Below are 27,232 nucleotides of genomic sequence, written 5' to 3'. Positions count from 1 at the left end.
ACCATGGAGTATTACTCAGCTATAAGAAATAATGATGATACGACATCGCTTTGGTTCTCCTGGAGAGAATTGGAACCCATTATATTAAGTGAAGTATCCAAAGAATGGAAAAACAAACATCACACGTACTCACCAGATAATTGGTTTCCCTGATCATCGCCTAAATGCACATTTGGGAATGATACCATTTGGATATCAGACTGAGATGGCGGGTGGGGGGAGGGGATGGGTGTATGCCTACATGATGAGTGCGTTGCGCACCGTCTGGGGAATGGTTATGCTTGAAGGTGCTGATTCGGCGAAGTGGGGGGTGGGGGGAGGGGATGGAGGTATGACTACATGGTGAGTGCCAGGCGCACTGTCTGGAGAATGGACACGCTTGAGGCTCTGACTCAGGGGAATGGGCGGGACATGGTCAATGTATATAACCTGAACTTATGTACCCCCATGTTGAGCTGAAATAAAAAAAAAAAAAAAAAAGAAAATTGAAGAAGACGGAATTCTCCCTAACTCATTCTATGAGGACGGAATTACCCTAATAGCAAAACCAGGTAAGAATGCAACAAAAAATATGACTATAGGCCAATATCCCTGATGAACACAGATACAAAAATCCTCAACAAAATACTAGCAAACCAAATCCAACAGCACATCAAAAAGATAATACACCATGATCAAGTGGTATTTATCCCAGGGATGCAAGGTTGGTTCAACATATGCAAATCAATAAATCTGACACATCACATCAATAGAATGAAGGACAAAAACCAAATGATAATCTCAACAGAAACACAAAAAGCATTTGATAAAATTCAATATTCCTTCACGATAAAAACTCTCAACTAGGCATACAAACATACCTCAACATAATAAAGGCTATATATGACAAATCCACAGCTAACATCATATAGAATGGGGAAAAGCTGAAACCCTTTCCTCTAAGAACTAGAATAAAACAAATATGCCCACTTTCACCACTCCTATTCAACACAGTACTAGAAGTCCTACCCAGAGCAATCAGACAAGAAAAAGAAATAAAAAGAATCCAAATTGGAAAATGAGAAGTTAAACTGTTCCCCTTTGCAGATGATAAGATCTCTCACCACCAAAAATCTCTTAGATCTGATAAATAAATTCAGTAAAGTTGCAGCATATAAAAATCAACATACAAAAATCAGTAGCATTTCAATATTCCAATGATGAACTAGCTGAGAAAGAAATCAAGGAGGCAATCCCATTTATGATAGCTACAAAAAAAAAAAGCCTAGGAATAAATTTAATCAAGGAGGTGAAAGACCTCTACCAGAAAAACTCTAAAACACTGATAAAAGAAACTGAAGGCCAGGCCCGGTGGCTCACGCCTGTAATCCTAGCACTCTGGGAGGCCAAGGCGGGAGGATTGCTTGAGCTCAGGAGTTTGAGACCAGCCTGAGCAAGAGCAAGACCCCATCTCTACTAAAATAGAAAGAAATTAGCTGGACAACTAAAAATATATAGAAAAAAATTAGCCAAGCACATGGTGGTGCATGCCTGTAGTCCCAGCTATTCGGGAGGGTGAGGCAGTAGGATTGCTTGACCCCAGGAGTTTGAGCTCGCTGTGAGCAAGGCTGACGCCACGGCACTCTAGCCTGGGCAACAGAGTGAGACTCTGTCTCAAAAAAAAAAAAAAAAAAAAGTAATTGATGAGGATACAAATGGAAAGACATTCCATGCTCATGTATCAGAAGAATTAATATCATTAAAATGACCATACTGCCTAAAGCAATCTACAGAGCCAATGCAATCTCTATCAAAGTACCAAAGTCATTTTTCACAAATAAAAAAAACAATCCTAAAATTCATATGGAACCAAAAAAGAGCCCAAAATACAATAGCCAAAGCAATCTGGAGCAAAAAGAAGAAAGCTAAAGGCATCACATTACCTGACTTCAAAATATATTACAACGTTATCATAACCAAAACAGTATGGTATTGGTATTGGTATAAAAAACAGACACATACACCACAGGCCAGAATAGAGAACTGAAAAATAAATCCACATATTTACAACCAAATGATTTTTGACAAAGGCATCAATAACATACATTGGATACCCTCTTCAATAAATGGTGCTGGGAAAACTGGATCTCCATATGAAGAAGAATGAAATTGGACCCCTATCTCTCACCATTATACAAAAGTCAACTCAAGGTGGATGAAAGACTTATATGTAATACCAAAAACTATAAAAATACTGGAAGGAAACATAGGGAATAAACTTTGGGACATTAGGCAAAAATTTTATGGCTAAGACCCCAAAAGCACAGGCAACAAAACAAAAATAGACAAATAGGACTATATTACACTAAAAAGCTTCTGCACAGCATAGGAAACAATCAACAGAGTGAAGAGATAACCTGTTCAATGGGAGAAAATATCTGCAAACTACTTATCCAACAAAGGACTAATATCCAGAATACACAAGGAACTCAAACAATTCAACAGTAAAAAAACAAACAATAATCCCATTAAAAAGTGGGCAAAGGATAAAAGGATATGAATAAATATTTCTCAAAAAAAGACATGCAAATGGCCAATGGCTATAAGAAAAAATGCTCAATGTTACTAATTATCAGGGAAACGCAAATCAAAATCACTATGAAATATCATCTTACCCCAGTTAGAATGGCTATTATGAAAAACACAAAAAATAACAGATGCTAGAGAGGTTGCAGAGAAAAGGCAACTCTTATACACTGTTGGTGAGAATGTAAATTAGTACAGCCACTATGCAAAACAGTATGGAAATTCCTCAAAAAACTAAAAACAGAACTCCCATATGATCCAGCAATCTCACTACTGAGTATTTATCCAAAGGAAAAGAAATCAGTACATAAAAGGGATACCTGCACTTCCATATTTATTGCAGCATTATTTAAAATAGCCAAGGTATGGAATCAACCTAAGTGTCCACCAATGGACTAATGGATAAAGAAAATGTGATGTATATATACACAATAGAACACTATTCATCCATAAAAAATAATGAAATCATGTCATTTGCAGCAACACAATGGAACTGGAAGTCATCATGTTAAGTGAAATAAGCCAGGCACAGAAAGACAAATATCACATGCTCCCCATCCATATGTGGGAGCTAAAAAAGTTGATCTCATGGAGAAAGAGGCTGAGAAGGGTGTGGGAAGGTGGAAGGGGGAGTAAAGAAAGGTCGGTGAATGGGTACAAACATACAGTTAGATAGAAGGAATAGTTCTAATGTTCGATAACAGAGTAGGGTGACTACAATTAACAATGTATTATATATTTCAAAATAACTAGAAGAGAGGCCTTGAAATATTCCCAACACATAGAAATGATAAATAGTTGAGGTAATGGACACCCCAAGTACCCTGACTTGATGATCATTATAGTCTATGCATGTAACAAAATATCACATGTACCCCCATCAATATGTACAAATATGTATCAATTTTTTTAAAGGAAAAAAGAAAATTAACCAAACATGCGATTTCACATATTATTCAATGATACAAAATTTTGAATTGGTTCTTTAGAAAATGATGAAGCAAACAGCAGCACTGGAAGCACATGGGGTGAGGGTCAGGTGTGGGTTGGGGGTCTTGGTAACATGGCTCCAGGACAGCACTGCTGGCCCACAAGATCAAGGACCCCTCACCAAGGTGAAGATCAGTGCAAGTTGCACAGGGGCTGCATTCCAGTGCCCGTCTTTCCATGAGCATGCCCCCTGTAGGATTCAAACTACTCAACAGCTTTTCCAGGCACTCAGTCAACAAAACAGATCTTTTCCCAGGGGGGCAATTCTGCTACTTCTAAAAATATAAGATTCTCTACACATTGCTACAATATCATTATAAACTGTGATAGGTTCTATAAATAAAAAGAACACAATACCAAAATGAGTGATGTAACTTAGCTTATTAAGGAAAGGGTGTCAAGGGAAAGCCCCTCTAATGAAGCTAAGACCTGGAGAAGAAACAAGAGTTAGGAGTCAGCATTCATGCAAACAAGGGGTCGGAGGGGACAGGCCTCCCAGTTAGAGAGAACAGCATATGCAAAGGTGCACAGGCCGGCAGGAAGTTAGCTTGTTGGAGTCATCAAGGTGGTCGCTGTACCTACATCATGATGGCCAAGGGGACACTGACTAGATGAGGATCCAAGTGAGCAGGGCCAGATCACTTTAAATCTGACAGGTCAAGGTAGTGCAATGAGATGCACTAAAGACTTGAAAGGAGGAGCATTAGGATTCCATTTACTGGCTGCTGTGTGGAGGATGATATGCGAGGTTGCCAGAAAGTAGGCAGATTCTTGGGAAGCTACTGCAGGAGTTGAGGAGGACTGGGTCTGGGAGGTGCCTGTGATGAAGAAGAAGGGACAATGGGCTGAGTATCAAGCATCCAGCATACCACCACTCAAACATTCAATCCTTAGGTACTGAAAACCACCAGGAGTACATTGTATCCTTGGCTCTGCAGGGTTTTAGGGGGACACAAGACATGGCTCTAAGCTCATGGGGCTTTATGTCGGGTAAAGAGGCAACAGAAAAAAAATTCAATAAAAAACCCGGCAGTGATAAGTGTTATGTTGAAAATAAAGCAGGAAAAGGTGACTGGGGACCACTTAGGTGGTTAGGATGCACCACTAAAAAGGGGTGACAGATTTCATGAAATCCTGCCCCTGTAAGAGAGGCTCAACAAATGATATCCATTAACATCATTGTATTAATACAAAATAAGTACTGGGTAAAGACTTTGCCAGCAGAATTGCTTAAATATCTCAATATACTTCTTTTTGTTGGTTTCTTATGAGACACAGTCTTGCTCTGTCACCCTGGGTAGAGCACAGTGGCGTCATCATAGCTCACTGCAACCTCAAATTTCTGGGCTCAAGTGATCCTCCTGCCTCAGCTTCCTGAGAACCTGGGAGTACAGGCACAGGCCACTGAGCCCACCTAATTTTTTCTATTTTTAGTAGAGATGGGGTCTTGCTCTTGTTCAGGCTTGGTCTCAAACTCCTGACCTCAAGCGATCCTCCCGCCTTGGCCTCCCAGAGCTCTAGGATTACAGGTGTGAGCCACTGTGCCCAGCCCCAATATACTTCTTTTATTAACTTTCTAAGGGTATCAACTGCAGCTGCCCATTTTAAAGACAGGCAAGCCACCGCGGACCTAGCAGCCTACTGTATATCCTGCCTAACCTACCTGCTTCCTTCTTTGAAAGTGGAGCTTGGTTTCTGAAATCAATATGAAATACAAGAGCTTCCAATAAACACTGAAACTCAATTACTTTGTAATGAAATCTAGATGGGATACTATGAGGCAGATTAAAGGCTTATTTTTACCTCTTGTCAATCTCTAACTTCATGCCAGCAAAAGATAAAGCATAAAGCAGACTGCAGATGACTGACTCATGTGCTGAACCCAGCTGGAGCTAAAAGTACACAGAAAATGTCTCCTGACAGAAACAATGGGTCTTTGGGTAGCATAAAACACGTCCGTGTTCTAACCTCCTTTCTTTGTACCTTTTATCTCAAGGGTATGAAGCATCTACGTAAATATGTCTGCTACACTGAAGATACAGTTTTACATGTCATTGCCTAACAACAGTGTCCTCAAACAGCAGGTTCATAAATACTGCAATAGGAAACTGCACTCTCAACAACAGTTATCTTCCCCAAGGATCTCTTCCCACTCTCCCCAGTCTGAACTGGTTAGTCTCAATGAACTGGTTCACTCTATTTTATATAGCTTGCTAACTTTCTTAGCACTTTGCAACAAAATTTCATGCTGATGGGTTCTTGGGGAAGTTCTTCTGAGCAATCAGAGGTTCTAACAGCACACTCCACTTCCGAGATTCTCCTATGAGGCCAGTAAGTGTCTAGGAACTCACTGGACACAGTAAGTGGCCACACACAAAGAGCATACAATAAAAATGTGTGCAAGAAGAAAGAAAAAAGTATACAGTTCTTCCCCGATCAGCAATAAATAATATAGCTACCAGTAAGGACTGACCCCTGTAGCCCAATCAACCTAAGATCACCGGGATTTGACAAAGTTTGACACCAGTCAGGTTTGCTGGCTCACTGTGATAAGGAAGCTGCCTCATATGGTTCTGGCAAACATTAACCCTAAGACTCACAATAACCCTGAAGGTTGTATTATAACCCTAATTTTACTCATCAGGAAATTGAAGCTCAGAGAAGTGTCCTTCCTCAAAGTCACATAGCTAGTAAACAATGGCCCATGTAACTGCAAAACCCTTACAAAGCAACTCAGAATTCCCCCACTCCAAGAGAAGCCCATAACTTTTCCTCTAGACATTTTAAGCTAATGTTTTACAAACACTTTTTAACTATAGGAAGAAACTTTTCGTCAAATAAAATGTTACTAAAACCCATAAACAAACAGATATGTATTTAAGGCACAGGATGATACCCTCCTTCAGAACTGCCCTTAGCCACCACGGCAAGGTAATAAGTGCCACTGTGTGTTTTTAACACACTTAATCCAACTTAACCAAACAGGTCATCTAAATCTGCACCTTCTCACTTTTCTTGATGCTTAAAAGCTGACCAGCTCCTTTGAAAGGTGGTAGGGCAAAACTTTATCCAAACAGTAATGATATACCACTGCAAAATTCTAGAGCTCCAGCATTCCTGGCAAGACAGACAGCAAAAGAAAAGAAATGGAGGCTGGACACAAAAAAGCATACAATGAAAGCATTCATATTTTTCTTTTTACACAAAATTAACACATTAACTGCCACATGAGTTGTATTTAACTCACACTAGTTTTGAGCCCGAGGCCTTGTCAAGCACATGTAACTCACACGTCTCTTTACCTTGGGAGCTGTGTGGTGTGCAGGCAACTCACGCTGCCATGCTGTAGCATAATGTTATGTGATGTGTGGCCCCTGGGGAAAACCCTGCAATTGGTTCTTGAAAATCTTACTTGTTGATGTTCTTATTGTTACAATTGACAATTTAATTGCATATAACTCATGCACAGAAAATAAAAAATAACAAATTTTTCATTAAATTAGAAAGGATCATTTTGTTTTCTAAGTTTTTATTCTATATTCATAATAAAACACTAGGGCCCCAAGGAAAACAATTTTTTTCTAGTGTGGCAATGTCTTAAGTGGAAGAACAAGATGATTCAATTACAAATATGCCTAAGAACAGATCAACTCATGTCTTGGAGGATTTGCTAGATTTTACTTTCAGTTTAAAAAAGTAAGGTGACCTGAATGAAAACATCTGTGTAGTTAGTAATCTAAAATGGCATACAATGTAACTTTACTTCAGAGTATCCAGGAGGCCTGAGATAACAGGCCTTGTTCTAATCTTCCTGTCAGGATCTGTGTCATGTCTGGCCACATGCCGAAGACATGGAGGGAAAGCCCACACCTGCAAGGAAACTGCATGCCCATACTTGTACGGCCAAGGCATTGGCCAGAGTCCACGTCTGGGCTGAAAGAGGAGCGCTGCCTGAGAGCAAGCTTACTGCATGGGAGACACTCTGCTGGCTTCCGGGTCACAGCCAATGTGCTCCTGGTAGGCTAAGGAGACCACACCACAGGTGTGGCAGATGCTGTTAGATGGTTGAGTCACTCCTCCAACCCTCCTTTTCCTAGCTGCCTTCTAGCTAAAGGCGGCCTGCGATCCTGCTCTGGACAGTGAGATGTAAGCAGAAGTCAGGCAGCTGGGCAGCCATGGCCAACATGCCTGCAGGTCCAGCTGTCACCATAAGACAACATGCCAAGCAGGAGGAAGACAATGTACTAAGGAAGGCGGCTCAAAGAATAAAGAGAGCTTGGATCCCTGGCAACATGTGTGAGCAACTCAGCCCTGGACCATCTACCTCCAGATACCTTGTCATCTGAACCATATAAATCAATAATTATTTAAGTCTATAATTGGCTTTTTGGTACTCGTAGTCAAATACGATCCTAACTGAAATGACAGACTCTGATGACTGAGATTTCTTCTCCCATAAAGTATCTGATTTACTGGGGGGAGAAAAAAAATGAAGCTTTCTCCTATAAGTCACTTCCCCCTACACACACTCAAAACTGCCTTACTAGAAAAAATAACTGCTACACATCTTGTATAGTCCCAGAGCAGATTACAGAAATTTAACAAGAACTTCACATCTTTAAAAGAAAAGAGTATAAACACAAGTAAGGTATAAGACACAAAAACCCCAAGGTAATAAATTTTAACTCTACCTTAGAAATGTTGCTTGAATGACTCATGGAATGTCCCAAAGTCTTCTCATGCTGCAAGAAAGCCAAACAAGTGTTAAGTATCAAGCTTTGATTAAAATATGCAAAGAACAAGTAAATGATCATAACAATCCTACTGAAAAATCATTCCCTGAACTAGAATTTGCTAAGCACAAACTACTATATACTACATGTGTGCAGCTAGGTACTAGACACTGGAGAACTGGGAAAAATGAATAAAACAATAGTCCCTGCCCTAAAAGAACTTAACAAGTTATCAGGAAAAAAAAACAAGAGTTTTAACTGTCAAAGTAAGATGGTGATAAATGTCTTAAGACACATCTCAGGTAGAGGTTCAGAGATGAGAAACTACATGTTCAGTTGCATGTGACGGAGTCCATGTTATAAGGAGCCGCTGTAGGATAGGGAAGAAGAAAGTGGCACAGCTGACCCCACCTGGGTTGTCTGGCTCTCACAGTGCTCAGTATTCAACAGGACATCGCAGAGCTCACACCTTCTCCCTCAAGCTAGTTTCTCCTCCTGGAGCAAAGAAATCTGGGAGTGAAGCTAGCCTCCTCCCTCTCACGCACCTGCACATTCATTGACAAAGTCTTGTATCAAATTCTTCCTTCTTAATGTTTCTCAATCTCAAATCTCATCTCCATTTTTATTGTCAATGCTATAGTTTAGCTTCTCCTCACTTCTCATCTGGAATTCTTGAATAACTTCCTACCTGGTGTTTCTGCCTTAAGTTGACCTTCCTGATACAAAATTGTTATGGACTAAACTGTGTGTCCCCCTCAGCCCCACAAAAATTCATATGTTGAAGTCCTAACCCCCCGTACCTCACAATGTGACTGTATTTGGAGACAGGATCTTTAAAGAGGTAATTAAGTTTAAATGAGGTCATCGGGCTAGACCCTAATCCCATAATCCCAATGACTGGTGTCCTTATAAGAAGAGAATAGGACACAGACAAACACAGATGGAAGACAACATGAACACAGAGGTAAAACACAGCCACCTACAAGCCAAAGAGAAACCAGCCCTGCTGGCACCTTGATCTCAGACTGCCAACCTCCAGACTGTGAGAAAATAAATTTCTGTTCTTTAAGTCATCTGGTGTGTGGTACTTTGTTATGGCAGTCTTAGCAAACAAAAACAATAATCTGCCATGCTTTCATTTTTTTTTTAAAGTGAACAGTTCAAACATAAATCTGATTTTTAAAAATAAGAAAGTAACTTCTCCTGAATCCACTCATTCTTTCTCTAAAACCAAATAAGTAAAAAAAAAAAAAAAAAAAAAAAAACCCGCAAAAACAAACAATAAAAAAACAAAACACATTACCAAAGGAAGAGAAGATCTTACTTGTATCTTTAAAATGATCTGTCTTCAGTTCGCATGTCATGCCCTAACCATGGGGAAGGCTGAGATGTAATTAGCAGGTAAAATCCCTTGGTCAATCAGAAGTACAAAAGAGCTAGTGGATTGCTTGAAAACTCCTTTAAAGAAGAGCTAATTCCCTTCCATCAAGCCTCTCCTTAAAGGAAGCTAACTATCAAGACAGTCTGAACTTTTGCTTCCCTTCAACTCACCAAATTACAGACTGCCTTCACTTTTGTACACTCGGTTTGTGAATACTCAGTATCCCTAAAATGCTGATGAAGAAACATTTCCAGATCTCTCAGCAGTGGCCTGCCAGCCAGCACTTCTATGCTGGCAAAGTTGTCTTCTTTGTCTTCACAGCAATGTGTTTGGGCAATTTTTTGATCATTTTTATTATATTCATCCCTTCTTTTAATAAGTCTAAATGGAAATAGAAGTTCAGGTTTCTTAAGAGTAATACAATACAGACACCGCTACTAAGTGTTCAGCCTCAATGGACTGTTTCTTGGTCTTAAGCCAGTCAATGAGTTAGTTATACAGGAAAAGAACCAAATTATAAAGTATGCTCAAAGTGTCAGGGGTATGTCACCAAAAGAATGTTTCTAAAGACCAATTTTAATTAGGAATTTCATTCAGTCATGTCATTCACGCATTCACTCCCTAGGAATGGAGACCTTCTGTCCACAGAACAAGCAATCTACAAACGATTTAAGTTTCAATCACTAGTCAAGAACGTATTATGGATAAATAAGCTTCCAGGTGACTCCCATGCCCCTGGCTGGTCCCCAGACCACAGTTTGAAGTGCAAGTTTCATTCTAAATCTGGAACCAGAATAATCCATAAAGGCTATGACTCATGACTTTTTTTAAGAGACAGGGTCTCAATTTGTTGCCCTGGCTAGAGTACAATGGCTGTTCACAAGCCACCATCACTTCAGCCTTGGGCTCAAGCAATCCTCCTGCCTCAGACTCCTGAGTAGCTAGGACTATAGGCATGCCTGGCTTATGACTCATTTTATAAAAAGCAAATCATGACTATTTTAAAAGTACAATCCTGTGTAAAAGATGGCAGTGAACACACAATTGAGTTAATACAAATAAATCAATCCGGAAACATACTGATATATAGTTTGGGAAACAATGAGTCTGAGGGTGTGAGGCAGCAAAGTTTTGTTAACTGTAAGAAGTTACAAAATCACAAAGATAAAAAGAATCTCGCATGAAGAATAAGGAGCATTTCACAATTTAATCAGTCCTATCAATGATGTTTTGCAAGTCCATGTGTGGCTCCAATAGAAGGTACCCTGGGGGTAGAACAAAGAGGCAGAACCCACATAGAACAAACACACCCTGGAAAGAAGCAGCCAAGAATTATCAAGCAAACAATGAGGTGAAATGCCTAAGCAAGTTTTTGGGATTCTGTATAAAAGAATCAAACAACAGAACTTCATGTGGGTGTTTCCCTGAAACTCTGACCAGGACCAGTCATTAAAAAAACAAAACAAAACAAAACAAAACAAAATCTATGGGCAAGAAACATTGCTAACTTCCTGCTCAACATCCATGCCCCTTTATCTCCACCTACAGAACCCTGACTGTGTTCTGAACAGCAACGGCCCCAGCTTTAAAGTTTTCACTTTCCCAGATCACTTTGCAATTAAGGAAAAATATGTAGAAAAGTTCTTTGTAAAGAAACTAACTAGAGGTTTTCTGGGAAAGCATTTTGCTTTCCTGATATAGCCACTACCCATTTCTCCTCCTTCATCCAGCCTGGAAAATAGATGTAATACCAGGAAGCACAGCAGTTAACCCCAAGACCGTGAAAAAGAAAGATATATACCAGAAATCTGAAACTTTTGGTCTCAGGACCCCTTTAAACTATAAAAAAATTATTAAGGACCCCTAATATGTCTATTATAAAATAGATATAAGTATCAATTCATTTAGCACTAACAATAAACTCAGTTAATATCAATAACATTTCTATGAAAGATAACTGGTTTCCCAAACATAAGTGAGCAGAGTGATATTGTTTTACATTTTTGTAAATCTCATTAACATCTAATTAATAGAAGACAGCTGGATTCTTATATCTGCCTACGTAGTCAATCTCTTTTGATATGCTGCTTTTGTAGGGACCCACTCTGGAGTTGATATAAAGATTATTTTAAGCTGAAGATATTTAAGATTCAACATATGCAGAAAGAAGCCCTCCTCATTCTTCCCTTATCTGACTAAAAGCAGAAACTTCTGGCAAACTAAGGCTGCCATAAATTCCCTCTTCAAGGGTTTACTCCCAGGAAGGAGACCTAGAGTAACCCTATCACAATGCCCTCTCCAGGGGAGTTTTATGGCCAAGAGGAAAGAAAGACCACTCCTATCTACAAAAACAAACATCACAAGCTTTCTTTTTTTTTTTTTTCCTTTTTTTCTTTCTAATAAAGAGAACCTAAATACCAGTGTTTGTTGTCCAGCCCAGAAAGTCAAGATGGCCAGAGCTGGCACTGTGCCCAGATACACCCCCACTTGTGTACCACCATCCTTTGAGCATAGCAAACAACGTGTCCCCTGACAAATGGCTCCAAAGCCTCTGTTTTCCAAGAACTGGCCCACTGAAGCACCATGGAAAGTGATTTCACCCCTTCCTGCTTCCTTCAGCTCTTTGGTCAACTTATTTAAAAATATGCGTCTCTCCCCCACCTTTTTTTCATTTCTGATTCTATTTTGGCCAATTATTCCTGCTCAGTGATGTTTGTAATATGGAAAAATTCGCAAATTAAACATGGCACAATAGGGAAATCATTATAACAAACCACAGGTCTGTGACAACCGTTATCACTTCTTTTATCTATCATTTTTCCTTGTTACAAAGGCAGCACACAGTCACTGTAGAAAAAGCAGAACAGGGAGATAACAAGCTTCCCTAAGACTAGCACTGTTGGCCCCTTGGGGAATGGCCCTTCAGAGCAGCAACTGAAAGCAAATGTAAAGGGAAATCCAGCCATTTCTGGAAGACTGATAACAGACTCAATTTCTACGAAGGTTTTCAGAAAGGACTGCAAAACTGCTTCGTGGCCTAGCTGGATGACAAATGTTCCCAAGCCCCTGACAGCTTCAGAGCAAAAGCGGCCTAAGCCAAATGGGCCAGGTGCTAAGAAGTGACCCACTGTCCTGGAGGGAGAAAAGAAGTCCATGTCCTATGTCCCACGGCAGGAGGGCTTTCCTTCCCTCCCTGTGCTCCACCTAGGAAGACGTTCAAGGTAGTGGCAGAGCCAAGCTCCTCCCTGTCACTTGGAGACGCTGTGCCACTTGCCCACCAGGCAGCAGTGGAGTGTTCTAGGCAACGGCAGAAGCTACATGGCCTCCCCACTAGAAGTCCAGAAGGCTCAGGTAGAGTCTGACCATTGCCTGTCCGGGTCCACCTGGCTGGCATTCGCAAGGGGCCCACTAGACCAAGCACTGGCAGTACAGGTGTGCCACTCACCAGCCCAAGCCAGAGGCTAGGAGGTAGGGACCACTAGGACCAAAGCCCTGAGGGCACTTCAGCTGATCTGTGGCACCTGCATCTGCAGCCACAGGCACACTTGGGACTTTTCTGTCTCCTTTCTAGCACTTGTCAAGGTCTGGATTCACCTTATTTGTGGCTTCTCAATATTAGTGCCTAGAAGGTGGCTAAGATAGCCCTTCTCTCCAGGGAGCCTTTCCCTGATGCTCTAAGGCTGCTAAGCTGAGCTCACAAAGCCCTACCTACTCCCTTCCCCCACCACTAGGTATATCTCTCCAGGTTATCATTGCCCAACCCCTAAGCCCCTGAGAGCAGGGGCCATCTCTGTTTGGTCTCCCACTAGGGAGACTAGGGAGACCTCAGTCCAAATCCGCCATTCACTACTCTTGACATGGCTTTGTGTTTTCACCTGAAATCCTCGGAACAAAGGTGCCTACTTTAAGTAATTGTTGGAAAGATTAAGCAAGAGGAGGTAGGTGAGCTGTTCATAGTCTCTAGCAAGGACTCCTACTGTGCTAAATAAAGCAGGCCTGCCCCTTCACCCCACAGTCCCTCCAAGTCAGAGTTCAAGGCTGGGGTCCCTGGGGGAAAGTGGGGCTGACTCCTGCTGCTCCCAATATAATTCCTACCAGGCTTCAACTTTGGTGGTGGGTGAGCCGGCCTCTGGAGGAGGCCCACTGGGCCTGGCTGAAAGACTGTGCACCTTCCCCAGGGATGGCAACATCACCACCACGGCTGAACCTGGTCCCTATGCCAGATGTTCCTTCGGGCTTTGGCCAATGACCTAGAGAACTCTCCAGACAGAGACTTCCTCGACCTTATTTTTCAGATGCAGGCACCTACCTTCAGGGGGTCACAAAGGTTGTGCCCAGGCTGCCCCGTAGAATTATCAATCAAAGGAGCCCAGCATGAGGCAGGATGGGATATGCACATGCCTCTTGTTCTTCCATTGTCCTTTGATAGGTACACAGAAAGAAGGGGTCCAGGGTAGTACATGCACTTGCTGAAGGGCTCCCATACACCACATCTCAAGCCTACTGAAGCTTTGCTCTTTGGTATGTTTCTGTTAGATCAAGTACCAATGGTAGCTGAATGTTTTCCCAGGAGGACCCAAGATCTCGGGCTTCTCTCTAAGGGTTCTCACACCCACAAAAACCAGTCTTAGGGCAAGCCACTGCCCAGCTACCAACCACTCACTGTGCCCCACCCCCACCCCAACACACACAAGCACACACAGGGGAGATCAGGGAGGAGACAAATATCTTCACCAAGAGCCTACAGGAACCCAGCTGCTAGAGCCATCAGTGCCTCTGGAAAGCCTCTATATACTGTTGTCCTTCTGCCCACAAGTTGGAAGAAGTCAGCATTTTAAAAAGAGAATTCCCTAAGGCAAAAGCAGTCTCCCCCAGGGGTCAGAGAGAAGAAACATAGGAAGCAGAGGTGTCCATGGGGAGTGTCAGCAAAGTCACAGAGTTCTGGAAGGTCAGTGTTGGCAGGATCCTTTGAGATCATGAAGTCCCCTCCTCTCACTGGACAGACGGAAAACTGGAACCCAGAGAGAGGAGGGGACTGGCCAAGAGCTACACAGTGGGTTAGTGGGGGAGCAAGGCCTAGAGGTCGTATCTCTTATTCCCCAGGGCCAGCTGACTTGCTGCTGCTTCAGGTGGTTACCAACCCACCCAGGACCTAAGCTACCCTCATCTTAAGTGTGTGTAAGGAAAGAGGAATCTAACCTGAGTAACCAAGATCCCAGACACAGAACTTTGGAAGCTAAGCCCCCTCCTCCAGCCTCCTGCCCTCACCAGCCTCAGAAACACTAGCTACCTCCCATTCCAAGAGCCTGGAGGGGACGGGAAGGCATTTTCCCATCCAAGGCTCTAAAAATGTGGGAGGGAAAAAAGAAGGCAGGAGAGCTGGGGTATGGTAGGGACTTGACCTGCCACTGCTGACTTAGAAGACAAAGGGGCCACTAGCACAGGAACGCTGGCAGCCTCTAGAAGCTGAGAACAACCATCACCACCACCCAAACAGCCAACGTGGAAGTGAATCAGGTCAGCAACCCGAATTCTTGCAGAAGCAGATTCAACCGCAGAACCTCCAGAAAGGAGCCCTGCCCACACCTTTATGTCAGCCTGTGAGACTCTACGCAGAGGAACCAGTTGAGCCACGCTGTACCTGGATGTCTGACCTACAGAACTGTGAGATGGCGCATTTGTGTTTCATGCCCTGACTTTATGGTAATTTGTTATGGCAGCAATAAAAATCGAATACACTAAGAAATTAGCATTGATATGTTATGAAATAGACTGCAAACTTGATTTCGATTTCAAAAAGAAAAAAAAAAGAATGTGGGAGTGATCAGGGGTGACTAGCAAAGTCCAATTCTTTGCCACTACAACCGGTGGCAAAGCTGCCCAAGAGAGGGAAACCTGTGGAGAATCTCAGTCCAGGAACGGTATTCCCAAAGTGGCACAAGAAAGGCAGGCCGGGACACATGACTGCCTCAGAAGGACTCCAACAAGGACATTAGGGAGGTGACACCTGGCCGCAGCAGCCCACTCCACTGGCCTGTCCAGAGTTCCCCACCACCAGGTGCAAACCACTGGGGAAGCTGGACCAGGGCCAACAATTTTGGCCAATCTCCTCACTGACACATCACAGGCTTTCTTATTTCCAATCTGTTCTCCTAGAAACCCATTTGTCTTTCCTAAAGAAGCCCATGTTCTTACCATAAAAGCCTTTTCTCTTTCCTCCTTTTCCATACGTATTAGGTCTCTGACCATGTAGCAAGCAACTTCTTTGTGACCTCCTGTATGCATATGAATAAACGTTTTTTCTCCTATTTATCTGTCTTTTGCCAGTTTGATTAACAGGCCACTAGTCATGAACCTAGGAGAGCAGAGCAAAGCTTTTTCCTCCCCAACACTATGATTGAAACAAATGAAAAAAATCTGGCTTTACACAGTTACGTAGTTTAAAAAGGAAGTATATTTTAATAACTATTTCAAAGAATTGTGGATGTTACTCTTTGTACTACACAAAAACTCAGCAAGTGATTAGCTGCAATGTGGACTCTGAAATGATATCAATGTGCTTTTAGTACTGTTACATTCAAAATCAACTGGCCCATCTTATACTTTTAATTGATCTCTTAACCATTCATGATTTGATAACATCACACCTTGGCAATGTAGAAATTACTGGCTCACTCATTTACATGAATCTTCCAAATGTCAACACATTTCCTTATGCACTATCAAAAAAAATCATGCTCAATACAGCTATCAATCTCATCAGAAAGTTCTTTAGTTAATGAAAAGTAGCCAAGCTCAAAGTGACTGATATAAATTTCTAAAATTCTAATTTTTGCGTAGAAATCTCAATTTTTATCATTGGTAACAAAGATTATTTGCTTTCCTCAAAGTGAAAAATTCATTTTTGAGACAAATTCTGCCCATATCAGAATAACTAGAATTTGAATGTCATTCTTTCAAGTAAAAATTGTATAGATCTTCCTTAGTTTATGGTAGGGTTACATCCCAATAAACCCATCATAAGTTTAAAATATTTTAAGTTGAAAATGCACTTAATACACCTAACATACCAAACATCACAGCTTAGCCTAGCTTACCTTAAATATGCTCAGAACATTTACATTTGCCTACCATTGGGCAAAATCATCTAACACAAAGCCTATTTTATAATAAAGTATTTAGTATTTCATGTAACTTATTAAATACTGTACTGGAAGAGAAAATCAGAATGGCTATATGGGTACTTAAAGTACAGTTTCTACTGAATGCATATCGCTTTTGCACCACTGTAACATTGTAAAACCATAAGCCGAACTACTATAAATCAGGGACTGTCTGCATGTAGAAGTTCAAGCCTAAAGGTGTTGTCAGAAACAATGGCATTTTAACAGTAAGCAATGAAGAAGAGGGTAGTAGCTCCATGAGGGCAACAAGCTGAACTGCAAACCAAGCCGAAGTGTACGACACCAGGGAAAAACACAGCTAAAAAGAGAACTCCTGGGGGTAGAAGAAACTTCAAACCCTAGCCTTGAAGACCACTGCTGCAAAGGGATCCAAATTTATTTGGATCAGCATGTTACACCCCAGGGAAGTGTCAAAAAGAGCAGAGCAATCAGTTCAGCCAGCAATTAGCAGACACCAAAAGTTGGATGTGATACCAACAGAGACAGAAAACTTAACAGAGTGGTCAGGGAAAGAGACACTCAAAAAGAGCACTGCCAAAAATGGTCACCCCAGCCTGACAGTATGCATGTCCAGGGATGTACTCCCTGAGAAGCAACACCAGAGGCTACACATTGTGAACAGACTTCACTACCGTAGTAAAGCCAAGTCATTAAACAAATAAACAAAAACAACCCCCAGGAGATGCAGGGATGAAAGAATGAAAATTCAGAGTTGCTAGAAACTGTTATGTAAAATGTTTAGTTTTGAACAAAATAATTGCAACACATGCAGAGAAATAGGACTGTTTGATCCATACATAGGAAAAAGTGGCAGGTAACAGAAAGTGCCCTTAAGAAGGCCCAGACATTACACTTAGCACACAAAGGCTTCAAAGTAGCCACTATAAATATGTTCATAGTACTAAAAGTGAAGCTATACTTAAAAAGCAAATGAAAATATGATGACAACGTCTTATTAATTAGACAACAGCAATAAAATGATAGACAATGTAAAAAATGAACATGGAAAATGTAGGAGTGAGAAGTACAATAATTGAAATGAAAAATTCACTATGGACACTTATAGCAGATTTGAGCTGGCAGCAGAAGGAATATGTAAACCTGAATATGCACCTTTGGAGATTACACAAATCTGAAGAACAGAAGGTAAAAGGAAAAAAGAAGAAACAGGCATTTAGAGAAATGTGGTTTTTGATTAAGTGCTCCAACATTTAATAATATATAATGGGAGTACTAGGAGGAAAAGAGAAAGAAAAATAACCAAAATAAAAATGGCTAAAACTTTTAAAATTTGAAACGTTACACATCCAAGAAGCTGGATAAAATTGTAGTAGATAAAAGCAAAGCGATCCACATCCAGACACATCAAATTAAAACGTTGAAAATACTGAAAAAGCAGGAGAGAAATGACTCATCACATATAAGGGAACCCCAAAAAGATTAACAGCTGACTTCTCCCCAGAAACCACAGAGGCCAGAGACAGTGGGAGGACACAAAGAACTAAACAGAAAAAAAAATGTCAACCAAGAGAATCATATTCATCAAAACTACCTTCAAAAATGAAGACAGGCCAGGAACAATGGCTCATGCCTATAATCCCAGCTACTCAGGAGGCTAAGGCAGGAGGACTGCTTAAGGCCAGGATTTAAAGACCAGTCTGCGCAACATAGCGAGACCCACAGTTTGTTAAATGTTTTCCACTAATTCTTATTCGTGATAGTGCTGAAAGTTCTAGCCATCAAAATAAGAAAAATAAAGGAAATAAAAGGCATGTGTATCAGAATGAAAGACATAAAACTCTCTTTTTGCAAATGACAAGACTGCCTATGTAAAAAAAAAAAAAAAAAACCCAAGGAATCAGCAACAACAAACCACTAGAATAAGTGAGTTCAGTAAAGTCACAAGATATATAAAAAAGAACTTAAAATTGCTACTGGAGTGGCTATACCACCAAAAAAACTGAAGTATTTAGGTGCACATCTAGTGCAAGAGGACCTGAATGCTGAAACTGCAAAATACTGATAGAAGATGATCTAAACAAATGGAAAGACATACTGCTCATGGTATGAAAAATTCAACATAGGAAAGCTGACAATGCTTCCCTAAATTGACAAACAGGTTTAACACAATTCCTATCAAAAACAAAATTCCAGCAAGTTGTCTTTTCTTTTTTAGATATAAGCTTATTCTAAATTTATATGGATATGCAAAGGAATTAGAATACCTAAAACAATCTTGTAAAATAGTAATAAATTGGGAAGAATCTGTCTATGCAATTTCAATAATTATTATATAGCCATAGTAATCAAGACTGTGTGGCATTAGTGGAGAAACAGACACAAACATCAACAGGACAGAGAATCCAGAAATCAACTCACATGATATGCCCAACTGATTTTTAAGAAAGCAATTAAATAAAGGAAAGAAGAATTTTCAACAAATGATGCTGGGGCAATTGGACAATAAGCAAGAAAATGAACTTTAACTTGAGTCTCAAACGTCATACAAAAATTAATTCAAAATAACTCATGGACTTCAATGTATAACCTAAAACCAGAAAACTTACAAAAAATAAGAAAAAGATCTTTAGGATGTAGGGCTAGGCAAAGCATTCTTACACCAGACACCTAAAACATGATTCATTTAAAAGATTAATGAATTAAACATCATCAAAATTAAAACTTTTACTCCATGAAACACCTTGTTAAGGGGGGGCGGGGAATAAAAGCTTCAGATTAGGACAAAGTATTTGCAAACCAAGTATCCAACAAAGGAAAAGTATCCAAACAATATAAAGAATTCTTAAAACATAGCAGTAAGAAATGAAAAATCCAATTAGAAAATGGGCAAAAGGTATGATGAGACATTTTAATGAAAAGGATATTCAGATGGTGAATAAGTGCATGAAAAGACATTCCATATCATTAGCCACTAGGGAAATGCAAATTAAAATCACAATGAGATATTGCTATATACCTATCAGAATGGCTAAAATTTTTTTAAAAATAGTGATCACTAAAAGGCTGGTGAGGATATAGAGAAACTGGATCACTCATAGATTACTTGCAGGAAAATAAAATACTACAGTTACCCTGGAAAACACTTTGGAATTTTCTTTAAAAATTAAACATGAAACAGCTATTGTTCTCCTGAAGATTTATCTCAGAGAAAGGAAGACATATGTCCATATAAAAACTTGTATACTAGTGTTTCCAGCAGCTTTGCGCAAACAAATGTCCTTCAACAGATGCAGAATAGTCTTCTAACTGTGGAACATCCATACCAAGGAATCTTACCCAGCAGTAAAAAGGAACAAACTATTGATACAAATAAAAACCTGGAAGAAGTCTCCAGAGAATTACACTTAGGGAAGAAAAAAAAAAAAGACAGCCAGGCACAGTGGCTCATGCCTATAATCCCAGAACTTTAGGAAGCTGGGGCAAGAGGATTGCTTGAGCCCAAGAGTTCAAGGCTGCAGTGAGCTATGATAGTGCCACTATCCTTCAGCCCAGGCAATAGAGCAAGTCTCTGCTTCTAAAAAAAAATTTTTTTTAAAGCCAATCTCAAAGGCTACAAATTATATGATTCCACATACATAACATTATTTAAGTAACAAAATTATAGAAAATAAGACCAGATTAGTGGCTGCCAGTGGTTAAGAAGGGAGTAGGGGCAGGAGGGAATTGGATGTGACTCTACAAGACAAACTGAGAGATCCTTGTGGTGATGGAAATGTGCTGTATCTGGACTGGACTGCTGTGATATTGTGAACAATCGAGATAACTCACTACCTCCGGACCAGCCCTGCTTGTCATACTGGACTGTAACTTTCCAAGATGTTACCACTGGGCAACAGTAGGTAAAAGGTACCCAGAATCTTTTTGTATCACTTCCTACAACTGTATATAAATGTACAATTATCTCAACATATAAAAGTTTATATGTATTATGGCTGAGTGGGTGGATGGTGTGTGTACGGTTTCAACACACTAATTAAAAGGCAGAGGTTTTCCGATTAAATATTAAAGCAACATATAACTACATGCTGCCTACAAGAAAAACAGTTTAAATATATAGACATAAGCAGATTAAGAATTAAAGATGAGACACCATTAACAAGATGACACTAATAACAAGACGATACAGACGGTGGAATTATCTGGCAAAGACTTCAAGCAGTTATTTTTAAAAGACTCAAATGAGCAATCACAAACACTCTTGAAACAAAATGGACTCAATAGCAGAGAGGAAATGACAGAAGAAAAGAGTCAAGAACTTGACAGAACAAGAGAAAGTATTTAATTGAAACAGGAAAGACAAAAAAAGATTTAAAAAAACACAGAGAGAACCTCAAGAACCTGTGAAGTAAAAATAAACAGTTTAACAGTTATGCCATTAGAGTTCAAACAGTAAAGGAGAAAGAGTACAGTGTTGAAAAATATTGGAAGAAATACTTGTTAAAATTTTCCCACATTTGGAGAGAGACATAAGCCTATGAATTCAAGATGCTGAGTGAATTTCAAATAGGATAAACTAAAAGAAACCAGTGCCTGGCATATCATAATCAAATTAATGAAAATTAAAGACAAAGAAGAAATCTTGAAAGCAGTCAGAAAAAAATGATGTATTATCTATAGGAGAGCAATCACTCAAAAGATTGTAGCTGGCTTACCAGGACTGTGGAGGCCAGTACTAGCAAATAACATATTTTTCAAGTATTGACAAAAGAGAGCTGTTTACTCAGAACTCAATATGTCATGAAAATATCCTTCAAAAATGAAGAGGAAATGAAGACACTGACAGATAAAGAATAACTAACAAGATTAACAAGCAACAGATCTGCTCTAAAAGAATTGCTTAAAAGAAATTCTTCATATAGAAGGCAAATGATACCAGAACACTCTGGAACATCAGCAATAAAGAAAGAGCCACAGAAAGGCTCTTGGACAAAAGCATTTGGATAAGAACTACTGAGTATTCTTTTTCTCTTGCTTTATTTAAAACATATTTGATAATTAAAGCAAAAAAAAAAACCCAAACAAACAAAACCCACCCTATGAGGGGTTTTCAAAGTATACAGATGTAACATATAACTACAACAGAAAGGGGGCGGAAGATGAAAGTTATGGTCTATTTTCCATATTGTAGTAAAGTTCCTACATTGCAACTGAAGTAGAAAAACATTAATTCTGAATAGGCTCTGAAATGTACATATTTTGTAATTCCTTTTAAAAAGCAAAGAGATATAGTCAAAATCAAACAGAAGACAGGCACGGTGGTTCACACCTGTAGACCCAGCACTTTGGAAGGCTGAGGTGGGAGTATCTCTTGAGGCCAGGAGATCAAAACCAGCCTGGGCAACCCCGCCTCTACAAAAAAAACAAACAACAAAAATCAGCTGGGTGTGGTGGTGTGGTGCCTGTAGTCCCAACTACTCAGGAGGCTGAGGTGGGAGGATCGCTTGAGACTAGGAGTTTCAGGTTTAATAGAGCTATATCATCATGTCACTGCACTCCAGCCTGAGCAACAGAGTGAGACCCCTATCTCTAAAAAATAAAAAAAACAGATAAACATAGCAATAGTTACATTATGTGCACATGTAAACCTGACAAAAAACACAAATGCACATAACTGATTTTTTAAAAAATAACCAATTATACGTTACATACAGGAAACTCATTTCAATGATATAGGTAGGTTAAAAATAAAGGAATGGAAAAATATATACCATGCAAACACAAATGAAAATATCCAAAAGGTGGAAACAACTCAAATGTCCATCACAGATGAATGGAGAAACAAAATGTGGTATATGCATACAATGAATACTATGCAGTCATTAAAAAGAGAGATACGTGCTATAACATAAATGTACCTTGAAAACATTATGCTAAGTGAAAGAAGTCAGTCACAACAGACCATGTACTATATGTACGATTCCATCTATATAAAAAGTTTAAAATAGGCAAATCCATAAAGACAAAAAGTAGGTTAGTGGTTGCAGGAGCTCTGGGGAAGAGGGAAAGGGGAATGAGGAGTGACTGCTATTGGGCACAGCGTTTCATTTTGGGGTGATGAAAATGGTCTGGACTGGGATACTGGTGACAGTTGTACAACCTTATGAATATACTCAAAACCTCTGAATTGTACACTTTAAAAGGGTGATTTTGTGGTATGAGAATTATATCTCAAAGTTTAAAAAATACTAAGGTCCAAAAAATAAACACTATATGACGTATAAAATACTATGCTATGGTATAAACAAGTAACTCCAGCGGGTTTTCTGCATGAGCTAATCAATACAGGACACCAACTACCTGATTACAAGATACTAGCACATAGCTAGCACTGGGAATTAGAAGTTTAAGTGAATGAGCCTCACTCAGAATCTAACAATAAAACACCATACAGTATGAATTTACTGTTGTAAACATGCTGAATATAGCCAATTTTCTTTCTAGATATTGTTTCCTAAATTTAAAGCCTAGCATAGCAATGATTATTATATTACCTAAGGATATCAAAATTCATGTTCATGTATCTGGCAAGTTCAAAAAGAGAAATCTGGCTGAGCATGGTGGCTCACTAAGGCAGGAGGATTGCTTGAGCCCAGGAGTTCTAGACCAGCCTAGGCACAACAGTGAGACCTCGTCTCCACAAAAAATTTAAAAAATTAGCTCAGCATGGTGGCGTGTACCTGTAGTCCCAACTACTTGGGAGGCTGAGGTAGGAGGATCACTTGAGCCCAGGAGTTTGAGGCTGCAGTGAGCTATGATCTGGCCATTGTACTCCAGCCTGGGCAACAGAGAGAGACCCTGTCTCTAAAAATAAAAATAGAAAATCTGCCATTTTTGCAAAATTACTTTTTTGCACTGGTATTTCCCTGTGTCCCTCTTCCTTCTTCATCTGAGCGAGTAGGCGCTTTTACTGAGTGGCTCAGAGGTCACTTACAATTCTGACATTCTACAAAGATAGCACTACATTCTGCATTTCTACTTTTTAAAAGAAGACTTAGATTTTGTTTTTGTTTTTGTTTTTTTTTTTTTTTTTGACTATCGAACACTGGAACTTTATATATTTTCTTTAATTTCACAATATTATGGGAGTACAAACATTTTGGTTACACATAATACCTTTGCCTCACCCAAGCCAGGGCTACAAGCTTGCCCTTCCCCCATACAGTGTGCTCTGCATCCATTAGTTATGAATTTACTCCCACCATCACCCCCCTCCCACCTGACCAGTAAACAATGAATATTACTACCATGTCAGTACCTTAGTGCTGATCAGTTAGTACCAATTTGATGGCGAGTACAAGCGGTGCTTGTTTTTCCATTCTTGTGATAACTCACTTCGGAGGATGGGCTCAATCTCTATCCAGGATAATATAAAAGGTGCTAGATCATCACTGTTTCTTGTAGTTGAGTAGAACTCCATGGTAAACATATACCACATTTTATTAATCCACCCATGTATTGACGGACACTTGGGTTGTTTCCACATCTTTGCAATTGTGAATTGTGCTGCCATAAATATTCGAGTGCAGATGTCTTTATTATGGAATGTCTTTTTTTCCTTTGGGTAAATGCCCAGTAACGAGATTGCTGGATCAAATGGTATTTCTATTTTTAGCTCTTTGAGATATCTCCGAATTACTTTCCACATGGATTGTATTAATTTGCAGTCCCATCAGCAGTGTAAAAGTGTTCTTATCTCTCCACATCCACGCCAGCATTTGTTGTTTTGGGACTTTTTGACAAAAGCCATTCTCACTGGAGTTAGGTGATAATCTCATTGTGATTTTGATTTGCATTTCCCCAATGATTAGAGATGCTGAGCACTTTTTGTATGTTTTCTGGCCATTAGTCTGTCTTCTTTTGAAAAGTTTCTGTTCATGTCCTTTGCCCATTTATTGATGGGGTTGTTTGATTTTTTTCTTGTTAATTTTCTTTAGTTCTATATAGATTCTTATTATCAGCCCTTTATCAGATGTGTAGAATGTAAATATTTCCTCCCATTCATTCTAATGATAGTTTCCTTGGCTGTGCAAAAGCTTTTTAATTTGATCAGGTCCCATTTATTTATTTTTGCTGCTGCTGTGATTGCTTTGGGGGTCTTCTTCATAAATTCTTTGCCTAGGCTGATGTCTGTAAGAGTTTTCCCAACATTTTCTTCTAGAATTCTTAAGGTTTCATGCCTTAGGTTTAAGTTTCTTATCCGTTGTGAGGTGACTTTTGTGAGAGGTGAGAGGGGGCTACCCAGTTTTCCCAGCACCATTTACTGAATAGAGATTCTTTCCCTCAATGTATATTTTTGTCTCCTTTGTCAAACATTACATGACAGTATGAGGATGGTTTTATATCTGGGTTCTCAGTCCTGTTCCAAAGGTCTGTATCTCTGTTGTTGTGCCAGTACCATGCTGTTATGGTTATTACAGCCTTGCAGTAAAGCTTGAAGTCTGGTAGACTAATGCCTCCCAATTTGTTCTTTTTGCTTAAGATTGCTTTGATTATACAAGGTCTCCTCTGGTTCCAGATCTTAGCAAACTGAACCCAACAGCACATCAAAAAAATAATTCATCACGACCAGGTTGGCTTTATCCCAGAGATGCAAGGTTGGTTCAACATATGCAAATCTATAAGTGCAATTCACCACATAAATAAAAGCAAGAACAAAGACCATATGATTCTCCCAATAGATGCAGAAAAAGCATTTGACAAAATCCATCACACTTTTATGATAAAAACTCTTAACAAAATAGGCATAGATGAGACATACCTTAAAATTATTAAGGCCACATACGATAAACCCACAGCCAGTATCATACTGAAAAATTGAAAGCATTCCCATTTAGAACTGGAACCAGACAAGGTTGCCCACTATCTCCACTTCTATTCAACATAATGTTGGAAGTCCTTGCCAGAGCAATCAGACAAGAGACGGGGACTAAGGGTGTCCAAATTGAGGCAGAAAAGGTAAAACTCTCACTCTTTGCTGACGATATGATATTATACCTAGAAAATCCCAAGGATTCAACAAAGAGACTCCTGGAATTGATAAATGAATTCAGTAAAGTCTCAGGATACAAAATTAATGCACACAAATCAGTGGCATTCATATTCACCAGTAACAGTCAAGCTGAAAATCAAATCAAAGACACAACACCTTTCATGATAGCTCAAAGAAAATTAAATATTTAGGAATATATTTAATGAAGGAGGTGAAAGACATATATAGGGAGAACTACAAAACACTGGGAAAAGAAACTGAAGAAGATGGGAAGAGATGGAAAACCCTACCATGCTCATGGATTGGCAGAATCAATATTGTTAAAATGTCCATTCTACCTAAAGTGATCTACAGAATTAATGTAATCCCTATCAAAATATCACTCTTTACAGATCTATATTTTGGTTTTATTGCTCATTTCAAATTGTTAATTATACATACAATTAAATGCTTATTCTTTCTTATTCTTAATCAAGATCTCACTGTTTAAAAAATAAAACATATTGATAGTCAATATACTACTGAATAAGAAACAAGGACTGCTGACTTCACAGCTCAGGATCAAGACCTGCATCATCGGCTCTCTCCAAAGCTCAGTTTCTCCATTTCACAACCAGACTCTCCAACACCGTTCTCTCTCCTTTACCTTTCCATAAAAAGCCTGAACTCCCCAGCCCTGCCTTTCAATAGGATTGGGTCCCCACTCCCAGTTCTAGCATGGTTGCTAAATGGCCTAACATAATCCCTGTGACAAGAGACTATCACTTCTCACTTATATCCACTGAGTCAATTTCACATATTTGGGTCTGTTAACTTGCAACTTCCCAGTTGCTGTTGCCAAATTCTACTGCAGTTGAGTTGCTATCCATTTATTTCTGTCTAATCAATGCCACAGGCTGGTAACTAATGCCAGACATAGTCTATCCTGTTTGACATAGGAAACTTTTGTTTCCCAGCAACATTCTGCCCCTATGTACTCTTTGCCACAGTGACTGGTTGAGGAACTGAATGATATTAATTGCTTTAGGCCAATCAGAGCCGTCTCCTAGAGCTTTGGGTCATTCTATCCAATTCAAAATACATGGCTGTGACATCTGGGACCTGTTTGGAAGGGAGAGGATTTTCTCTCTACTAAATCTGCTTTTGTTTTGTTTACCTCCAATAAATTATTTTCCACTAGGGATTTGGTTTTATGGTCTGGCCATTTTATAATCTCTGTGAGTGGGCTAATGAGTGAGAGACAACAGATAGTATGGTTTGTTAGTTTTTTCTCTTTGCCTATTTGTCTGCCCAGACTGCAAATAAATTAAGAATTCATGTCCATTGGGAACAGAACAGCTCACTGATATGGATTGATGAGTTCTGCAAT

At 39.7% G+C, this 27,232-nt stretch overlaps 1 protein-coding gene across 2 annotated transcripts in view; it reads right to left on the bottom strand.

The window, feature by feature from the left end:
• Positions 1-27,232, bottom strand: part of MARCHF8 (membrane associated ring-CH-type finger 8) — a 128,684-nt gene that overhangs the window by 24,389 nt on the left and 77,063 nt on the right. For both annotated transcript variants that reach the window (XM_045568404.1, XM_045568403.1), the window contains exon 3: positions 8,247-8,297. In XM_045568404.1, the coding sequence (XP_045424360.1) occupies positions 8,247-8,297 (51 nt within the window). The remainder of the gene's footprint in view (positions 1-8,246; positions 8,298-27,232) is intronic.

Source organism: Lemur catta, chromosome 14, assembly GCF_020740605.2.
Source record: "Lemur catta isolate mLemCat1 chromosome 14, mLemCat1.pri, whole genome shotgun sequence".
In the NCBI taxonomy this organism is placed as follows: Eukaryota; Metazoa; Chordata; class Mammalia; order Primates; family Lemuridae; genus Lemur; species Lemur catta.
This window is presented reverse-complemented; position numbering and strand designations above follow the sequence as displayed.